We start from the raw sequence: 19,002 nt of genomic DNA on the forward strand, positions 1-19,002 counted from the left end.
CTATCCATAGGCCCAGAGCATCAACATCACTTCAGTCAACATGATGAAGGGATAAGGCATGTTTACATTTAGGCCCTAATGCATGTTTATCTCTTCATTGCTAGCAAGGCAGTGAGAGGCTCATTGGGTTGTTTTTTCAAAGTGGAGATTGTTTACCAATGAAAGTGAATTCCATAAATTTCCAGCATACAGTATTATAACTTGAGTGCATTTGATGCACAGGATCTGTACTATAGGATGCAGTAGCAGTTGTATGGTCAGAAAACATCTGGAGAGATTGCGGAGAGTGAGAGGGTTAATGTTTGATCAATCTGGTTCAGTAAACCTCTAAATGTCTGACTTGTAAGTTTTGCAGCTCCGTATAGCTTGCCTACCACCTACTTTAGAAATTGCTCACTTTAAATGTGCCACAGTGTATGATTCAATCTTTTATTCTATTATATTTGCAAAATTACGACGTCGTTGTGATCAACGTGTCAGATATATCTGCTACTTCATGTTGACATACCAAGAGGTTTCATCCAATAAACACAAGACACTCATTTTATTTTCATATTTTATTTAAAATGGCTGATGTGAGGCAGGAAGTTCTTCTGTAGCTGGGTGGAATGTGCTTTACTCTATGGAATGATTTCCAATATTAGTCCGTTAAACCCTTTTTGTTGTTTTCTTACTACTTGCACTATCCGGGACTGGTAGACTATATTAATGGAACATCAGCAGATCAGGAGCTACACCCTTTAGTACTCCTCTCCTTCTTCATCTTCTTCTCCGATGCTGTCAGTACCCACCTCTTCATAATCCTTCTCCAGGGCTGCCATGTCTTCTCTGGCCTCTGAGAACTCTCCCTCCTCCATGCCCTCTCCCACATACCAGTGTACAAAGGCTCTCTTTGCGTACATCAGGTCAAACTTGTGGTCAAGCCTGGCCCAGGCCTCAGCGATGGCGTGGTGTTGCTCAGCATGCACACAGCTCTCTGGACCTTGGCCAGATCTCCTCCAGGGACCACTGTGGGTGGCTGGTAGTTGATACCGACCTTGAAGCCAGTGGGACACCAGCCACAAACTGGATGGTCGCTTGGTCTTGATGGTGGCGATGGCAGAGTTGACATCTTTGGGCACAACGTCACCACGGTAGAGCAGGCAGCAGCCATGTACTTGCCGTGACGTGGGTCACATTTCACCATCTGATTGGCTGGCTCAAAGCAGGCGTTGGTGATGTCAGCAACAGACAGCTGCTCATGGTAGGCCTTCTCAGCAGAGATGACTGGAGCATAGGTGGCCAGAGGGAAGTGGATACGGGGGTAAGGCACCAAGTTGGTCTGGAACTCTGTCAGGTCCACATTGAGAGCTCCATCGAAACGCAGGGAGGCGGTGATGGAGGAGACGATTCTGACCAATCAGCCTGTTGAGGTTAGTGTAGGTGGGGCGCTCAATGTCCAGGTTCCTGCGGCAGATATCATAGATGGCCTCATTGTCCACCATGAAGGCACAGTCCGAGTGCTCCAGGGTGGTGTGGGTGGTCAGGATGGAGTTGTAAGGCTCCACCACAGCCGTAGAAACTTGGGGAGCAGGGTAAACAGCAAATTCAAGCTTGGACTTCTTCCCATAGTCGACAGAGAGACGTTCCATCAACAGGGAGGTGAACCCAGAGCCGTGCCTCCTCCAAAGCTGTGGAAGATCAGGAAGCCCTGGAGACCAGTGCACTGGTCAGCCTGAAAGAAACAAAGGGAAAAATTTGTATTATTACCCTTCATTGAAATGTATACCTTTGGTTTCAGTACAAGGCCTAGCAAAGAAATGGATCTTACCAGTTTGCGAGTCCTATCGAGTACCAGGTCGATGATCTCCTTGCCAATGGTGTAGTGACCACGGGCATAGTTGTTGGCAGCGTCCTCCTTGCCTGTGATCAGCTGCTCAGGGTGGAACAGCTGGCGGTAGGTACCTGTGCGTACTTCATCTGTGGAATGACAGCATGAAAGCCAGTTAGAATCAAAGTACAGATACTGCCAGAATCTTTTTTTAAGAAAAAATGATTACTACACATGTTTTACATTTTGTAATTGAGGATAGGTTCATTACCGATGACGGTTGGCTCCAGGTCCACAAAGACTGCACGAGGAACATGTTTACCAGCCCCAGTCTCACTGAAGAAGGTGTTGAAGGAGTCATCTCCCCCACCAATAGTCTTATCACTGGGCATCTGTCCATCAGGCTGGATCCCATGTTCCAGGCAGTACAATTCCCAGCATGCATTGCCCATCTGGGCTCCGGCCTGGCCGACATGCATAGAAATACACTCACGCTGCAGAGAAACAGAGATGTCAACTTATGGCCTTCATGAAGCTCAACATCAAGAAAACGTCATCCCTCAACTGATGAATGCTCATGGATATCCTATCTGTTATTCAATCAAACACAAAAGACAAATGTTGACACTACAATTCATCAATGGCTCTAGGTACAGGCCAAACTGTTTATGGCCAAGAAACCGCTTACACCTGCACCAACTCTGAAGAGCTCCGTTGGATGAATAAGAGCAAGTGTTATTCATGGAACTGGCTGTGGAAGAAAATCTTAAAATGATCCATACAATGAAATCAGCCCTGACATCTGTGAATCCTATTCATGATGAAGGTAGGGCCTTCTATTTCTGGTCCTTTCCTTTGTTTTCCGTTTTAGATTCCTGGCTGCAGACAGGTCACATGCATATAGCCCACAGTTTCCAATGATACTCTCTCTCACTGTCCCAGTCTAGATATCTGAATCGATCATAGGCCAGGGATTCAATGTCATTGCTGCTTGGCAACAAGCACCATCCTTACCYACTGCAAYTCAGTAGTCCTATTGTTAGGAWACAAATTATTATGAATCAATAGTGAGYGTAGTKATTTTACTGTGTCTAACACCTGTCCCATCRTTAAATCTTATATTACCCCAACGACAGCTGGTTAAAGGGTGGGGTTGCTCCTCCMTAGGCTGTGAAGCTTTGGGCAGCTGAATGCTGAGTCATATGCAGGCTATTACTGCAGCCCCACAGTGACTGAGCTGTGTGAACCCCAATTATTGGTACCGTGATTGTCTTRCCAAAAAAACATTTATTTACAGGAAGATTGACCATGATGATTGCAATTTGTTCCATTCATTATAATGGGGGGATCCTGTTTTCTGCTAACAATGCCTGGCCCTGTTAGGTGCTTCGCGGTCGGTCTTGAACTAACCCTGTCTTCAATGAGAGGGGAAGTCGTTCTCCAATGAAACCAGCAGTGCTGTTATGAACTCCCAGTGCTACAGAGGAAAAATCCATAGCCCGGCAAGCCACCCCCACTCAGCCCTCAGTGCCAAAGCGCGCCGCTTTGTGTAACGCACAGACAGGATATCTGATTGTGTCCTCTAGAACCATACTCAAAACTTTTTTTTCCGTCATAACTGCTCAACCCAGATACAAACATCCCCTCCCCTGTTATACTCAAGAATGAAAGTACAAAAAAAATACATTTTAGCCAAAACAATGGTCAAGTTAACAATTTTGGTAAATACCTCTCCACCCAAACAAATGGAATAATTGTTTCTTGAAAATTCATTTCTACATCAAATTGAGGCAAGTGCTTTCTGACTGTAAGTGCTTCCTCCCGCTGGTGGAGGAAAACTGTGCCAGTTCTCTGGCGTCAGCCCCACATGCTCTGAGTCCCCTTCGTACAGTGCTGAGTCCGTCTCCACTGCCACCCAAACCCACAGCCTATCCAACAACGGCAGTGTGGCTTTAATGCTATCTATAAGATAAAAAACTTGTACATTAGCCAATGATAGTGTATAGTTATCAAAACACTAACAAACTAGAAATAATATACCTCTATATATTTTGATGTAAAATGTACAAATGTTCAAGGACATTTTTATTTCTCTCTTTGTTTGTCTAAAATGTAGTTATTTATTTTTTTCAGAATCAACTGCAGTACTCAGCACTCACCATTTTTGACAGATTTCTTTCCTTCGGCCGACGTTGAGGTCGGAGGAATGAAGGCTGTAATGGGGGAGGGGGCCACGGTGGGGGTTGTATACTGTTCTGGTGGAGGGGGGGGGTGCAGGAAGCTGTATTATTTTCTCTTGGCGGGAGCGACTGTTAGCACAAAAAAAGGGCGGCCCCTCGGCAAGCTGCTAATCTTTCTCAGGACAGAGTCAGACTGTAGTTCTGCTTTCAAAAGCACAGTCCACACTCCACACAAAAAGACTCTATAACCCAAAGGAATGCTCCTCGGGCAAAAAAGGTTGACAAGCAGATGTTACATAGTGGGATGACTAATTCTTTCATAATCACTATCACTATATTAATATTTAATGGAGAGAACAGGAAATGGAAGTTGGCTCTACTGGAAGGGAAAGAAAACTACTCAAAGCACAGGGGGAGGGTTTGCAACTTGCATATAAGTAACCTAAACCGAAAGTAATCTTTTTAAAGTAAGAAATATTTGTCACAATCCTAAATGTATTTTTCAATCATGCTCAAGGGGCATTTAAAGTTATATTGTAATACTTTCTTAAGAATCGATGTGTAGGCCTTTATCATTAATTTTTAAATGATAGTAAATATTGGAGATGCACCTTTTTTTAAGTACCCTGTTTAACCTAGTTTTGTAGAGAACACAATTGTGGTCAGCTTTACAAAGACGATCTATGGATATAGCTATTTATTTTGGCTCCAACAAACAATTTGGAAGACGAGCCAGTACATTTCAAACTCAATCACATACACTGATTGTACAAACATAGGAACACCTTCCTAATATTGTGGTGCACCCCATTTTTCGTTCAGAAACAGCCTCAATTCGTCGGGGCATGGACTCTACAAGGTGTCAAGTGTTCCACAGGGATGCTGGCCCATGTTGACTCCAATGTTTCCCACCAGTTGTGTCAAGTTGGCTGAATGTCCTTTGGGTGGTGGACCATTCTTGATACACACGGGAAAACTGTTGAGCATGAAAAACCCAGCAGATTTGCAGTTCTTGACACACACAAACCGTGCGGCCTGACACCTAACTACCATACCCCGCTCAAAGGCACTTAAATATTTTGTTCTTGTCCATTCACCCTCTAAAATGACACATACCAGCAATCCATGTTTCAATTGTCTCAAAGGCTTAAAAAATCCTTCTTTAGCCTGTCTCCTGCCCTTCATCTACACTGATTTGAAGTGGATTAACAGGTGACCCCAATAAGGATCATGGCGTTCACCTGGATTCACCTGGTCAGGTCTGTCATGGAAAGAGCAGGTGTTCCTAAGGTTGTGTACACTCAGTGTATTTACTAGATTTTGATCAAACTTTGATGTGAGGTGTAACTGTATAATAGTTTGTGGGGGTGGATAGGTATTTCATTGAACTTAAATACTATTTTTAGTCAATTTTAGAACTACACAAGACGAAAAATGAAATGTAAAATACCGTGTGTAGCTTCCCTACCTAGTTTGCGAGAATTTATTGAAATGACCGTTAATGTTTGTTTTGGTAACGTATTGAAGCCACTCATGGTGAAGAATTTTGTAGCATAGGGCTGTGATGATCAGTCTCTGTTGATTGATCGTCAGCCTCTGGATTCTAGCCTAGTGTAAGAAGTAGCCCTACTTTTTATACAAGTCGCATTCATATGGTGATGAGTGAATGGAGAACAATGCTGATTATCATTCACACTGTAAGACAATGGTGTGTTTATTGAAGACATGGCTTTGTGTCAATTCAAAACATGCAAATTATGAAGGGGAGAGAGAGAGGAATGCGGTCCTGAATGATTGTTGCACATTTACAAGCTATCAAGCTGGTGTTGCTCAGCATGCACACAGCTCTCTGGACCTTGGCCAGGGACCACTGTGGGTGGCTCGTAGTTGATACCGACCTTGAAGCCAGTGGACACAGGTCACAAACTGGATGTGCGCTTGGTCTTGATTGTGGCGATGGCAGAGTTTTGGCACAATCACCACGTAGAGCAGGCAGCAGGCCATGTACTTGCTGTGACGTGGGTCACATTTCACCATCTGATTGGCTGGTCAAAGCAGGCGTTGGTGATGTTACAATGCAAAATGTCCTCAGGTGAGCGCGCCTAGGAAAAACCTCAGCGTCTTGTCTTCCGTAAAGCAGGTGGTCATTGAGAGCTCTGTCTATAGTCCTATTGTCTATAACAAATGTGAACAGCTGGTTTCACACAAGTTGTTCTTTTTGAAACCAAGTGCTTTTGTTCTTAGTTTATCTGGTGTGTGTGTGTGGTCAGAAGTCTTCATTGTTTGCCAGGGAAGCAGTCTTTCCTTTCAAAGGATCGGCTAACTATATGTAAWATTTATAAAAATGCTTGTCTATTAAAAGAGCATATTATATATCAACTAAATTGTTTATTCTTGCCATCAATATTGTGTAGTTTTACAATTCATGCTGTCAAATTCACAGCTCTAAGGCATTACCGCAGCAGTATTTGTTTTACTTTTGAGTGTGGTGAAAATGATTATGGTTCTACCACTAAGGTTTTGTTAGCTGTTAAATACACTGGATGTAAGCARGTGTTGGGCAATGTATAACCACAGATACTGTAGCCACAGCTGACTTTTCATCAATGAGTATCTAAGGAGATACTGTAGTTCTCATTTGGTTGTCTTAGTTACCAATCATTTTTTTCTTCTTCTCAGGAGTCAGTGTTTTACAGCTGTGTGTCAGCTGAGCTTGGCGCTTTGTTTCATAAGAAATAGAGACCTGAGAGTTGGATGGCTTCAGTGTGAGCTGACTACRTATCACCAAAAGTGGTGTGTTTACAGTACTCAACAGCCTTAACCAAACACTCTCCCACAGCTGGAGCAGGACGGGATGGAGAAGTTTAGCCGAAGTTCAGGAAAGACAGAGGACACCATTAACGCCAGTGTCTGGCGGTTGATGGTGCACTACCTCCTCAAATAGATCATTGTGTGATACAGTATGACTGACTTTCCTCAAGGCAGAACCTCTTACCACAACAACAGCTGTGGAATGAGACAGGGTAGAGGGTTTATATATTGACATTACAGAAAAATTGGTTTTGAGCAAGCATGACACAAAGAAATATTTTGGGCGTTGACAATTAATGCTTTATTTTTTCACAGAAAGGATTCATATCCAAAGAAATAGATGGTTAAAAATGATTGTTACTATTCTCAATTTGGTCAAAACTGTGTCTGGCTGACAATCATAGACTCGTGTAGTTTCAACATTCATGTTGTAAAGCTGAGACTATAGATCTTAACATCCTACTCTTCCTCCCCCACATCCTCCTCTTCATTCCCTGTTGTTCTTCAGATGTTGTTCTGTACCAGTTGACTACTTTTTAATATTCCTCTCCCTCCTCCTCCCCCTCGTCCCCTACACTGTCAGTACCCACCTCTTCATAATCCTTCTCCAGGGCTGCCATGTCTTCTCTGGCCTCTGAGAACTCTCCCTCCTCCATGCCCTCTCCCACATACCAGTGCACAAAGGCTCTCTTTGCGTACATCAGGTCAAACTTGTGGTCAAGCCTGGCCCAGGCCTCAGCGATGGCKGTGGTGTTGCTCAGCATGCACACAGCTCTCTGGACCTTGGCCAGATCTCCTCCAGGGACCACTGTGGGTGGCTGGTAGTTGATACCGACCTTGAAGCCAGTGGGACACCAGTCCACAAACTGGATGGTGCGCTTGGTCTTGATGGTGGCGATGGCAGAGTTGACATCTTTGGGCACAACGTCACCACGGTAGAGCAGGCAGCAGGCCATGTACTTGCCGTGACGTGGGTCACATTTCACCATCTGATTGGCTGGCTCAAAGCAGGCGTTGGTGATGTCAGCCACTGATAGCATCTCGTGATAGGCCTTTTCAGCGGAGATGACTGGAGCATAGGTAGCCAGAGGGAAGTGGATAGGGCACCAAGTTGGTCTGGAACTCTGTCAGATCCACCACAGCAGTAGAAACTTGGGGAGCAGGGTAAATAGCAAATTCAAGCTTGGACTTCTTCCCATAGTTGACAGAGACGTTCCGTCAGCAGGGAGGTGAACCCAAACCGGTGCCTCCTCCAAAGCTGTGGAAGATCAGGAAGCCCTGGAGCCCAGTGCCTTGGTCAGCCTGAAAGAACCACGGAGGAATGTGTCACAAACCATGTATTTTTTTATATCAAAGATAGAAGGTACATCCACCTAGAAAGATGACTAGGTTGGGTCTTACCAGTTTGCGAGTCCTATCGAGTACCAGTTCGATGATCTCCTTACCAGTGGTGTAGTGACCACGGGCATAGTTGTTGGCAGCATCCTCCTTGCCTGTGATCAGCTGCTCAGGGTGGAACAGCTGGCGGTGGATACCTGTGCGTACCTCATCTATTGGGAGACAACAATACGTTTATAAAACTATTGACGTATGCTTTTTGTCAAATTCCATCAGCTGTTAATAAAAGCCTCCTGTTTACCAATGACAGTTGGCTGCAAGTCTACAAAGACTGCACGGGGAACATGTTTGCCAGCCCCAGTCTCACTGAAGAAGGTGTTGAAGGAGTCATCTCCCCCCCCACTTGGCATCTGTCCATCCAGCTGGATCCCATGCTCTAGGCAATAGAGCTCCCAGCATGCATTTCCAATTGGAGCCCCAGCTTGGCCAATGTGGACAGAGATACATTCACCCTGGAGAGAGAGAAAGGAATCACTCAAGTCACATGCAGAAGATGATTTTTTTGAGACAAGCTGTGGTGGAAACAGCTGAACTCTTGCTACACTAATTTGAGAAACTCGTTTCTGTTTCTTGATTGAATTATTTCAAATAATTCAATTGCTATGGCCTGGTGAGTTAAAAAAAAAAAAAAGATAAGTCTATAGGTAATTGCCTCCATGATGACAACCGTAACATGAAAATATTACTAAAATCATAATCTTTTACAAAATGTATGTCTTTTAAATATTTTAACTTTTTAAATTGCAAGCATACATTCGATTTTAGAAAACGCTCTCACCATGTTTCAGACTCTCTTGAAGCAGTTGCCTACTCGGGAATCTTTTATATTGTCATGTAAAGGCTCACGGAGCAACTTTTTAACTGTGCCTGATTGCTAGGCAACAACGGTGCATTGTTGTAGTAACTGGAGAACTCGGATAAGCTGATACAATCTTTGATAACTGAAACGGGGACAAAGACAAATAATATTAATTGCTACCCTGAGTCTAGGATGGGTGAACAGTAACCTTGACCTGTCCAGTATTTGTGAAATAAGACCCATATGTATTACATTTATTTGCCTTGCCCCTCTCATATAGTAGTTACATTTCACAAGTAAAATGTAACCTGTTAAGTTATATGAAGAAAAATAACTATTTWAAAAARWWWWTTGCACTCTGAACAAAGTCAGTTTCAAGATATTTTGTGATCCTGTTTCAATGGTTTTCACTCATTTACTTTAGAGGACACTGTACACATTTACTGCTCAAACTCTTTCCAACTAAAGAGGATCCATTTTGTAAAGGTCATGTTGTCCCGTTGCCCCGAGGAAAGAAAATGGATACCTCCCCATGGTGACCTGAATAGGCTGTTGTTACATGAGATCATTATGGTCACCATAGTAGTAGAGATTCATTTACAATGCAAATGTCCTCAGGTGAGCGGGCGCCTAGGGAAAACCTCAGCGTCTGTCTTCCGTAAAGCAGGTGTCATTTGAGAGCTTGTCTATAGTCCTATTGTCTATAACAGAATGTGAACAGCTGGCTTCACACAAGTTGTTCTTTTTGAAACCAAGTGCTTTTGTTCTTAGTTTATCTGGTGTGTGTGTGTGGTCAGAAGTCTTCATTGTTTGCCAGGGAAGCAGTCTTTCCTTTCAAAGGATCGGCTAACTATATGTAAATTTAATAAAATGCTTGTCTATTAAAAGAGCATATATATATTCAACTAAATTGTTTTTCTTGCCATCAATATTGTGTAGTTTTACAATTCATGCTGTCAAATTCACAGCTCTAAGGCATTACCGCAGCAGTATGTTTTACTTTTGAGTGTGGTGAAATGATTATGGTTCTACCACTAAGGTTTTGTTAGCTGTTAAATACACTGGATGTAAGCAAGTGTTGGGCAATGTATAACCACAGATACTGTAGCCACAGCTGACTTTTCATCAATGAGTATCTAAGGAGATACTGTAGTTCTCATTTGGTTGTCTTAGTTACCAATCTTTTTTTTTTTTTTTCAGGAGTCAGTGTTTTACAGCTGTGTGTCAGCTGAGCTTGGCGCTTTGTTTAATAAGAAATAGAGACCTGAGAGTTGGATGGCTTCAGTGTGAGCTGACTACGTATCACCAAAAGTGGTGTGTTTACAGTACTCAACAGCCTTAACCAACACTCTCCCACAGCTGGAGCAGGACGGGATGGAGAAGTTTGCCGAATTCAGGAAAGACAGAGGACCCATTAACGCCAGGTGTCAGGCGGTTGATGGTGCACTACCTCTCCAAATAGATCATTGTGTGATACAGTATGACTGACTTCCCTCAAGGCAGAACTCTTACCACAACAACAGCTGTGGAATGAGACAGGGTAGAGGGTTTATATATTGACATTACATAAAAATTGGTTTTGAGCAAGCATGACACAAAGAAATATTTTGGGCGTTGACAATTAATGCTTTATTTTTTCACAGAAAGGATTCATATCCAAAGAAATAGATGGTTAAAAATGATTGTTACTATTCTCAATTTGGTCAAAACTGTGTCTGGCTGCACAATCATAGACTCGTGTAGTTTCAACATTCATGTTGTAAAGCTGAGACTATAGATCTTAACATCCTACTCTTCCTCCCAACATCCTCCTCTTCATTCCCTGTTGTTTTCAGATGTTGTTCTGTACCAGTTGACTACTTTTTAATATTCCTCTCCCTCCTCCTCCCCTCGTCCCCTACACTGTCAGTACCCACCTCTTCATAATCCTTCTCCAGGGCTGCCATGTCTTCTCTGGCCTCTGAGAACTCTCCCTCCTCCATGCCCTCTCCCACATACCAGTGCACAAAGGCTCTCTTTGCGTACATCAGGTCAAACTTGTGGTCAAGCCTGGCCCAGGCCTCAGCGATGGCGGTGGTGTTGCTCAGCATGCAACAAGCTCTCTGGACCTTGGCCAGATCTCCTCCAGGGACCACTGTGGGTGGCTGGTAGTTGATACCGACCTTGAAGCCAGTGGGACACCAGTCCACAAACTGGATGGTGCGCTTGGTCTTGATGGTGGCGATGGCAGAGTTGACATCTTTGGGCACAACGTCACCACGGTAGAGCAGGCAGCAGGCCATGTACTTGCCGTGACGTGGTTCACATTTCACCATCTGATTGGCTGGCTCAAAGCAGGCGTTGGTGATCTCAGCCACTGATAGCATTTCGTGATAGGCCTTCTAGCAGAGATGACTGGAGCATAGGTGGCCAGAGGGAAGTGGATACGGGGGTAGGGCACCAAGTTGGTCTGGAACTCTGTCAGGTCCACATTGAGGGCCCATCAAAGCGCAGGGAGGCGGTGATGGAGGAGACGATCTGACCAATCAGCCTGTTGAGGTTAGTGTAGGTGGGGCGCTCATGTCCAGGTTCCTGCGGCAGATATCATAGATGGCCTCATTGTCCACCATGAAGGCACAGTCCGAGTGCTCCAGGTGGTGTGGGTGGTCAGGATGGAGTTGTAAGGCTCCACCACAGCAGTGGACACCTGGGGAGCTGGTAGATGGCAAACTCAAGCTTGGACTTCTTCCCATAGTCGACCGAGAGACGTTCCATCAGCAGGGAGGTGAACCCAGAACCGGTGCCTCCTCCAAAGCTGTGGAAGATCAGGAAGCCTTGGAGACCAGTGCACTGGTCAGCCTGAAAGAACCAGAAGGTAGAAATGTAAGAATGTATTTATTGGTGAAAATCAATATCCACATCAGTTTAACTTTTTCGAACCGTAATCATATTAGTTTGACTGATAACATTGCAACGGTGTGGAATACATTTCCACGGCTTTGTGAAGTTCAGACAACTGCTCGCTGGTTGCCTATTGGGCCAGGTGTGAATGTCCAGGGGGCCTAATCAACCTACACAACCAGTTTGAATACAATGGGCAGCCTGTTGAAGTCTCCTCTCACCCACTTATTACATGATTGAATTAGCTCAAAATGTCACTTTTTGGGCGACCCGACTAAATTCATATACAAATGTTTTTTATTTTACTTTTATTTAACTAGGCAAGTCAGTTAAGAACAAATTCTTATTTTCAATGACGGCCTAGTGGTTTAACTGCCTTGTCAGGGGCTGATTTTACCTTGTCAGCTCGGGATTCGATCTTGCAACCTTTCAGTTACAAGTCCAACGCTCTAACCCTAGGCTACCTGCCTGTCATTCTCATTGAAAGCAAGACTAAAGAAGTGGTAGATCTGTTCTATGTGCGCTATTTCTATGCTTCCGATTGTTAAGTTTTAGTTTTTGCGTCTTTTACGGTTTTGAAAAACAGCTTCAAACAGCTGGTTATTGAAAATGTATTTCATAGCGGTTTAGATGGTACAGTGATTGTCACATAAACTGATATTAGGCAAACTATTATCTTTGCAACCAGGAAATACAGAGCGATTTCTGAATATTTCACCTTTAACAAAAGGCACATCTCAATAGGTGGGCCAGGTATCCTCATGACATGGCACAAGTGGGGTGGTGGTGCTTTCCTCGTTTGTTCTCTATTGTTCCCGCAAGCACGGGGGGAGGACATCAGAGGGCACCATCAAACCAACTCTTTGAATGGCCTGCGCCATGAAGTTTGCACTTGTTTTTAAAAAACACTATTTTGCTAAAAAATAATGTTTTACCCTCAAGTGTGTATATTACCGTATTTATACGTGGGATGTTTTACAACAGAGAAAGTTCTCAAATAGCATACTCAGACCACTCCAGCTAATTGAACCTGTGAGCGGGTTTTCTGTCTGCAGCAACAGTCATGGATGCCTTTTTTACATAATAATCTAGGTTAACAGCAATTATAAACTGGGTGGTTCGAGCCCTGGATGCTGATTGGCTGACAGACGTGTGTATATCGACCGTATACCAGGGGTATGACAAAAAAATATTTTTACTGCTCTAATTACGTTGGTAATCAGTATACAATAGCAATAATGCACCTTGGGGGGGTTTGTGATATATGGCCAATATACCACGGCTAAGGGCTGTGTCCAGGCACTCCGCGTTGCGTCTTGCAGAAGAACAGCTCTTAGTCGTGGTATATGGCTATATACCACACCCCCTTGGGCCTTATTGCCTAAGTATAAACCGATATCACGATAGGCCTTGCTCACATCGATATCAAACGTTATTGAATATCATATAGAAGTATTGATATTGATCCACTCTACTAGTATTTATTAGTATTTCCACATTTGGTGTCAACACAAGGCCTTGCTTTAAAATGGTATGAGTCTTACCAGTTCTTTCTTACCTGAAAGAAACAGGGAGGAATGTGTTACAAACCGTATGTATTTCTATCAAAGATGGAAGGTACATACACCTAGAAAGATGACTAGGTTGGGTCTTACCAGTTTGCGCGTCCGGTCGAGTACCAGGTCGATGATCTCCTTGCCAATGGTGTAGTGACCACGGGCATAGTTGTTGGCAGCGTCCTCCTTGCCTGTGATCAGCTGCTCAGGGTGGAACAGCTGGCGGTAGGTACCTGTGCGTACTTCATCTGTGGAATGACAGCATGAAAGCCAGTTAGAATCAAAGTACGATACTGCCAGAATTTTTTTTTTAAGAAAAAAAATGATTACTACACATGTTTTACATTTTGTAATTGAGGATAGGTTCATTACCGATGACGGTTGGCTCCAGGTCCACAAAGACTGCACGAGGAACATGTTTACCAGCCCCAGTCTCACTGAAGAGGTGTTGAAGGAGTCATCTCCCCCACCAATAGTCTTATCACTGGGCATCTGTCCATCAGGCTGGATCCCATGTTCCAGGCAGTACAGTTCCCAGCATGCATTGCCCATCTGGACACCTGCCTGGCCGACGTGGACAGAGATGCATTCACGCTGCCAGAGAAAGGCACGAATTGAAACCATTAAACATAATAAATGTTCACAACTTCAGGTTACGGTTTTTGGGAGGATTTAGGTCAAACAATTAAATACAATTTCTAATGTTACAGCTAAGCGTCTCTACATTTGCTCAGTAACATCAGTATCAATATTGCCAATACAATTCTATTTCTAACCATATATATTTGATCTATCAAGGCAATGAACAAAGAAGCAGATCTGTTTTAAGAGACGAGGCGTAGGGAAGAAACAAAGTGGGAGCGCTGCATGAAGGGAGCAGGAGACATAATATTCAGAAGCTTACCATTGTTGCAGTTTCTTCAGGGCCGACGTTAAGGATCTGCGACAGAAATCTCGCTCGTGTGTCCTGGTGGCGGCTCGTCTGTATTTATAGGATTAGCGAACACCTTGGTAACRAGCTTTGTTGTTGGTAACAAAGGGGTTAAATGTGTTTGGTCGATAGGAGTTCTGGGCTGGGAAGAGGAAAGCCAATCATTCAGCTCGAGAGGAGACACTGCATACAAGCCCTGCAGCACATCAATAACTCCTCCCCATCTACCCAGGATGATAATGTGTAACTCTGACCAACCGACCGACCAGCCCCACCTTACGTAGGACAAAAGGTTCCTAAGGGGACTGTACCACAACAAATATTTAGAAAATACACATACTATGTTAGTGGCAGTACCATGGGTCYGTTAACGAAGGAATTTAGGAATTAGTCACTTTAAGATGGTTGATCCCTTCCCCCATAGCCCCTGCTGTTTGAGCCATTTGTTATTCAAAGGCGCTGCCTTCCCCGCCCTCACTCCCTCCCCTTGTCCCTGTGGCCTGGCAGGGTTCTGTTGTGTTTCACGCTTCGTTGACTGTATCCTATGGTAACAACGGCACCATAGGTAACGGCTACACCAAGGTGACCTTCTAACTCAGACTCCTTCATCGGCACAAGGAATCATTTATAATTAGTTTGTTTACAAAATTATCAAGTTTTAAAACATTTGACTTGTTTATCCATTTCATATGATAAATGAATGAATTCATGGGGATGAAAATACWTKAATATACCTATACTTATKWRWATAYMYMTAYWYWTWTGAATATACCTATACTTATGAAYWTACCTATACTTATGAAYWYACCTATACTTATGAAYWTACCTATACTTATTTGGGAGTTAAGAAATATGTATTTATGTCACTGAATYCRTAGTGATTGTTTGAGGCATGGCTTGAAAGGGGAGCCAGTCTGAGTCCTGGAAGCATCTCCATCCGCATGCACCTGCTAACAGAGCATACTGTATATTCACCACAGAAGCAGCAATGATGTCATGAGAGGAATGTGACTAAGCAAGTCCTGCTATTGGCCGCCATTACAGTGCTTTGCCGTAAAGGCCTGGCAAGTCACAATGCCACCTGGTGTTATAATAAAGTAGCACAGACCCTATGTGGGTGTAGTCCCCGAGTGAGGGGCAGCTGTCTGATTGGTCTTCTGATGTGTGATCAGTAGGGTGTGAAAATGTTGTTTAGGCTATCACCATACAGGCCTGCATGCAGAGGTGTTCTAACCCCCAGGTGTAAAGCAGGTGAAACAATGTAGGCCACAGTGTCTGGTGTTGAACCCATCTTTAATGTTGTAAAGAAGACTGTCGGTTACAGGCTTGATCACTTTCCACTGAGAGATATTTTTAACATACAGTCACAGTGTGTTCACACAGGTGTTGATTTTCAGCTACATCTAGGATTTGAACACAGTACATCCCATAGGCTTAATTTGACTGAGTTTAACTTTGGTTTTCAGCAGGACACAATGGACATTGAGATGATTTGTTTCAGGGCTCTTTGAATACTTGTATGGATTGTTACATARAAATTGTATGACACCCATAAATAGTTGCCTTACTTTTGATCAGAACATTGACCACAGTTMTAAAACTCTTCTGAACATGCKGTTTGTTAATTACMCCTCGCCTCTAGCCCTTATCAACATATTCTAATACAGACAGCTAGGTGTAGATTTTATGATTGAGCCATTATCGACAGGCTTCACTCCACTCAGAGCCAGGCCATAACCTGAGTTATAATGAAACCAATACCACAGAGTTGAGAGCATATTATGCTCTTGCTTTAGTTATCCAGTGTTTCACAAAAGTTGTCGCAACCATAGAAATAGAATCCATAGAACAGGCTTCCTCATTCAAGTCAATGATGGCATAGTGGGTGGACTGGCAGCCATTGCACACATGAGTTTACCAGTCAAATTGCCAGGGCTAGAGGTTTCAACTTCAAAGCCCTTTCTATTGATTCCATGTATATGGTTGCAACCCTGCAGGGCTTCTGCACACCATTCCCTAACACATGTCCCAGGAATCTCTTTCACRGGAGWGGGAYTGATAGAAAAATACACAGATCTAGGGAGCCTGTTTCTGATGCGTGTCCTGACTCCTGACCACTGACCCAATCTCTGAGAGATTTCTCTCTAAGGGAGAGAGCAAAGGCTGGGTTTCCTTTATTTCCCTTCAACTACTGCTTAGGAGAGAGGGACAGTACAATACATAAAGGTGGCAAGTGGGACAGTGCAATACAAAGGTAGGCGGAAGGGACAGTACAATAGATAAAACATTATCTTAGCAGAGCGACAGCCTAGGGAGCCCACTTCTCAGGGGCAAATGGTACATTAAACGGGTCACAGATATAAGATCACATGGTTTCAGAACAGCTACGGAGTCTTTTAAATAGAATAATAGTGACTTAAAGTTTGATACAGACATAAAGTATAGACTTAAGAGTTAACGACAACAGAGCCAGTAGGGTAAATGTGGAGGTATACTACCTGAAATGTCCAATAAGAACAGAGATTTTTTTTTTTCATTGCAAAACGTTTTGCTGTAGAGTACCCTTCCGAACATGACCCAGGTCACATTGCTTTAATCTGGTGTGGTGTGCCCCAAGGTTCTGATCCAGTACCAGTACATTTTTCTCTCATCACAGTCAGAACTGAAGGACTGATACCAGAGCAGTCCCAATCTCTGTCTAGGAGGTGTGATGTTGTTACAAAGTCAATGACTACAGTAAAATGATCATGCAACTCTTAATGGTTTTTTGTGTTTTTTACATGACATGTCAAAAGGTGTTCAAGCAGTCTGACATCCATTACTTTTTCATTGAAACTAGCATACTCTTTGTTTCTACTGGCCACATTAGCTTAGCWTAAATACATTACTGACCACATTAGCATTAGCAAAAACACATACATTACGTAGTCAAATGTAACAAGTCAAAACAATAATCGTGYGAATCTGCTAAAATATACCAGCACATTTGATACATGGGTCAAGGATTGAGATTGTGGTTTTGGTTTGTTTCTATCCTGGCAGATGTCCCAAAGGACGGAAAAGGGATGAGAGGGGAAGGGGGAGTGCAGGTTGGATGGGACGTCCGGCTCACAACTTCTGGGTAAAGTTTTCAGGGAAGACTCCTTTTGCCAAGAGGTCTTTGTTCTCCAGCCAATGAGATTCCTTCACGCCCATGAGCCAGCCGTCATCCTGCACACACACAAACAGCATGGTTATCAGAGGATGTAACCCAATCGTGTGAAAACATGTTATAGTTGTCAATTGGGGTAGAATGMRGCTGGCTACTGACCTGCTCATCAGGATTCTCCCAGGCCAGGACCAGCACAACATCTCCTGCTTTCATCTCCAGCTCGTCTCCATCGGTGGCAGCGTAGTCATGCATGGCTTTGACCTGATTTTTTTTTTTTTTTAACATCACACACAGTGATATTGCTACCTGATTTAAGATATACTGACCGCAACAACCAAGATCCATTGTTGGCAGAATATTGAAAAATACTAGTGTGCTGGAGTTTTCTTCCTCCATGAACCTGGAACTAGGTGTGCAAACAACCCCCTTTAAGTAGCTGTCTCTATGGTCCTCTAGAAACAAGAAAAGCGAAGGGCTTACCTTGTAGATGACTCCAGCCGGCAGCACCTCAGAAGACCCATTGGTCACCGCAGTCTGGAATCAGAAATAAGCAGAGAACAGGCTTCATTTGATACTGAGAAATGTATTAAGTGGTCAATCAATTCTACAATGGTTACATCACACTGCAGAGGGAATGATATGCCAGGGACCCAATGTTTGTACTGCATATGAATGGCCTATTTACTCCAGTACTTACGGTTGCAGCCCCTGCAGCGGCCTCCACAGCAGTGTCAGTCTGGAAGGGAGCGAAAGGGGAGGTGAGAATTCCCAATGGACATGTATCCCTCCCACCCCACAGAGATCAGCATACACATACAGGTATGAAGACTTCACRGGAATACATACACACAGGTACAAAGACTCTCTCCCTGGGCACAATCTGTCAACATGTGCCACCATCAGACCGCCACAACAGCCATGSCATCTATCTACGGATCCTAAAGATGGGAGACTGAAACTTGATCAACCTTCTGTCAGATGGGGTACTCACAGGGTGTTTGTTTGTCCCAGTCAACGATCAACACCCAGCTGTCCATCGTGTTTTTGAAGCCTTGGTCTCCCATCACTACTGTAATGAACCTCCTGTCCATCTACCAGCGCTACCTATWGCACATCTACACTCCCCTACGGTACTTCCTCGTTCCCCGCCTACTCACGCTCTGCTCTGAGTCAGCCCAGCCAGTCTGCCCAGAGTCCGCCCAGCCCACCTGCCCGTCTGCAGTTGGCTCCTCTGCCCACCCAGCCTGGGCACCCGCATCAACCCAGCCTGCCTGTCCATCAGTGGCAGCATCTGCAGCCTCTTTCCYTACCTGGGCCCTGTTAYCGCCCCAGTCACCCTGAGAATGCCCAGTCTGGGTCACATCCTGGTCCCAGCCTGCCTGAGAAGCCTGCGGTGTCCCTTCAGTATCCCAGCTCGGGGCGGCCCCGGGCGAAGAAAGAGGATCCTGCAGCCAAACCAGGGTGGCTGGGGCGAATGATGAAACTG

At 44.1% G+C, this 19,002-nt stretch overlaps 2 protein-coding genes and 2 pseudogenes across 2 annotated transcripts in view; all 4 read right to left on the reverse strand.

Moving 5' to 3' along the window:
* Positions 1-539: 539 nt before the first annotated feature.
* Positions 540-4,040, reverse strand: LOC112080786 (tubulin alpha chain-like; annotated as a pseudogene).
* Positions 4,041-7,078: 3,038 nt separating this feature from the next.
* LOC112080780 (tubulin alpha chain) lies at positions 7,079-8,098 on the reverse strand. The gene has a single exon (XM_024146694.2). The coding sequence runs from the start codon at positions 7,839-7,841 to the stop codon at positions 7,338-7,340; it is 504 nt and encodes a 167-aa protein (XP_024002462.2). The 5' UTR covers positions 7,842-8,098; the 3' UTR covers positions 7,079-7,337.
* Positions 8,099-10,603: 2,505 nt separating this feature from the next.
* On the reverse strand, positions 10,604-14,597 carry LOC112080785 (tubulin alpha-1A chain-like; annotated as a pseudogene).
* A 1,044-nt stretch (positions 14,598-15,641) lies between these two features.
* LOC112080781 (myc box-dependent-interacting protein 1-like) overlaps positions 15,642-19,002 on the reverse strand; it is a 3,867-nt gene continuing 506 nt past the window's right edge. Inside the window, exons 2-6 of the mRNA XM_070442710.1 lie at positions 18,674-18,999; positions 18,214-18,252; positions 17,997-18,050; positions 17,676-17,777; positions 15,642-17,575 (exon numbers count right to left, since the gene is read on the reverse strand). Coding sequence (XP_070298811.1) covers positions 17,474-17,575; positions 17,676-17,777; positions 17,997-18,050; positions 18,214-18,252; positions 18,674-18,999 — 623 coding nt within the window. The 3' untranslated portion in view covers positions 15,642-17,473. The remainder of the gene's footprint in view (positions 17,576-17,675; positions 17,778-17,996; positions 18,051-18,213; positions 18,253-18,673; positions 19,000-19,002) is intronic.

This window comes from Salvelinus sp. IW2-2015, unplaced genomic scaffold, assembly GCF_002910315.2.
Source record: "Salvelinus sp. IW2-2015 unplaced genomic scaffold, ASM291031v2 Un_scaffold16498, whole genome shotgun sequence".
Classification (NCBI taxonomy): Eukaryota; Metazoa; Chordata; class Actinopteri; order Salmoniformes; family Salmonidae; genus Salvelinus; species Salvelinus sp. IW2-2015.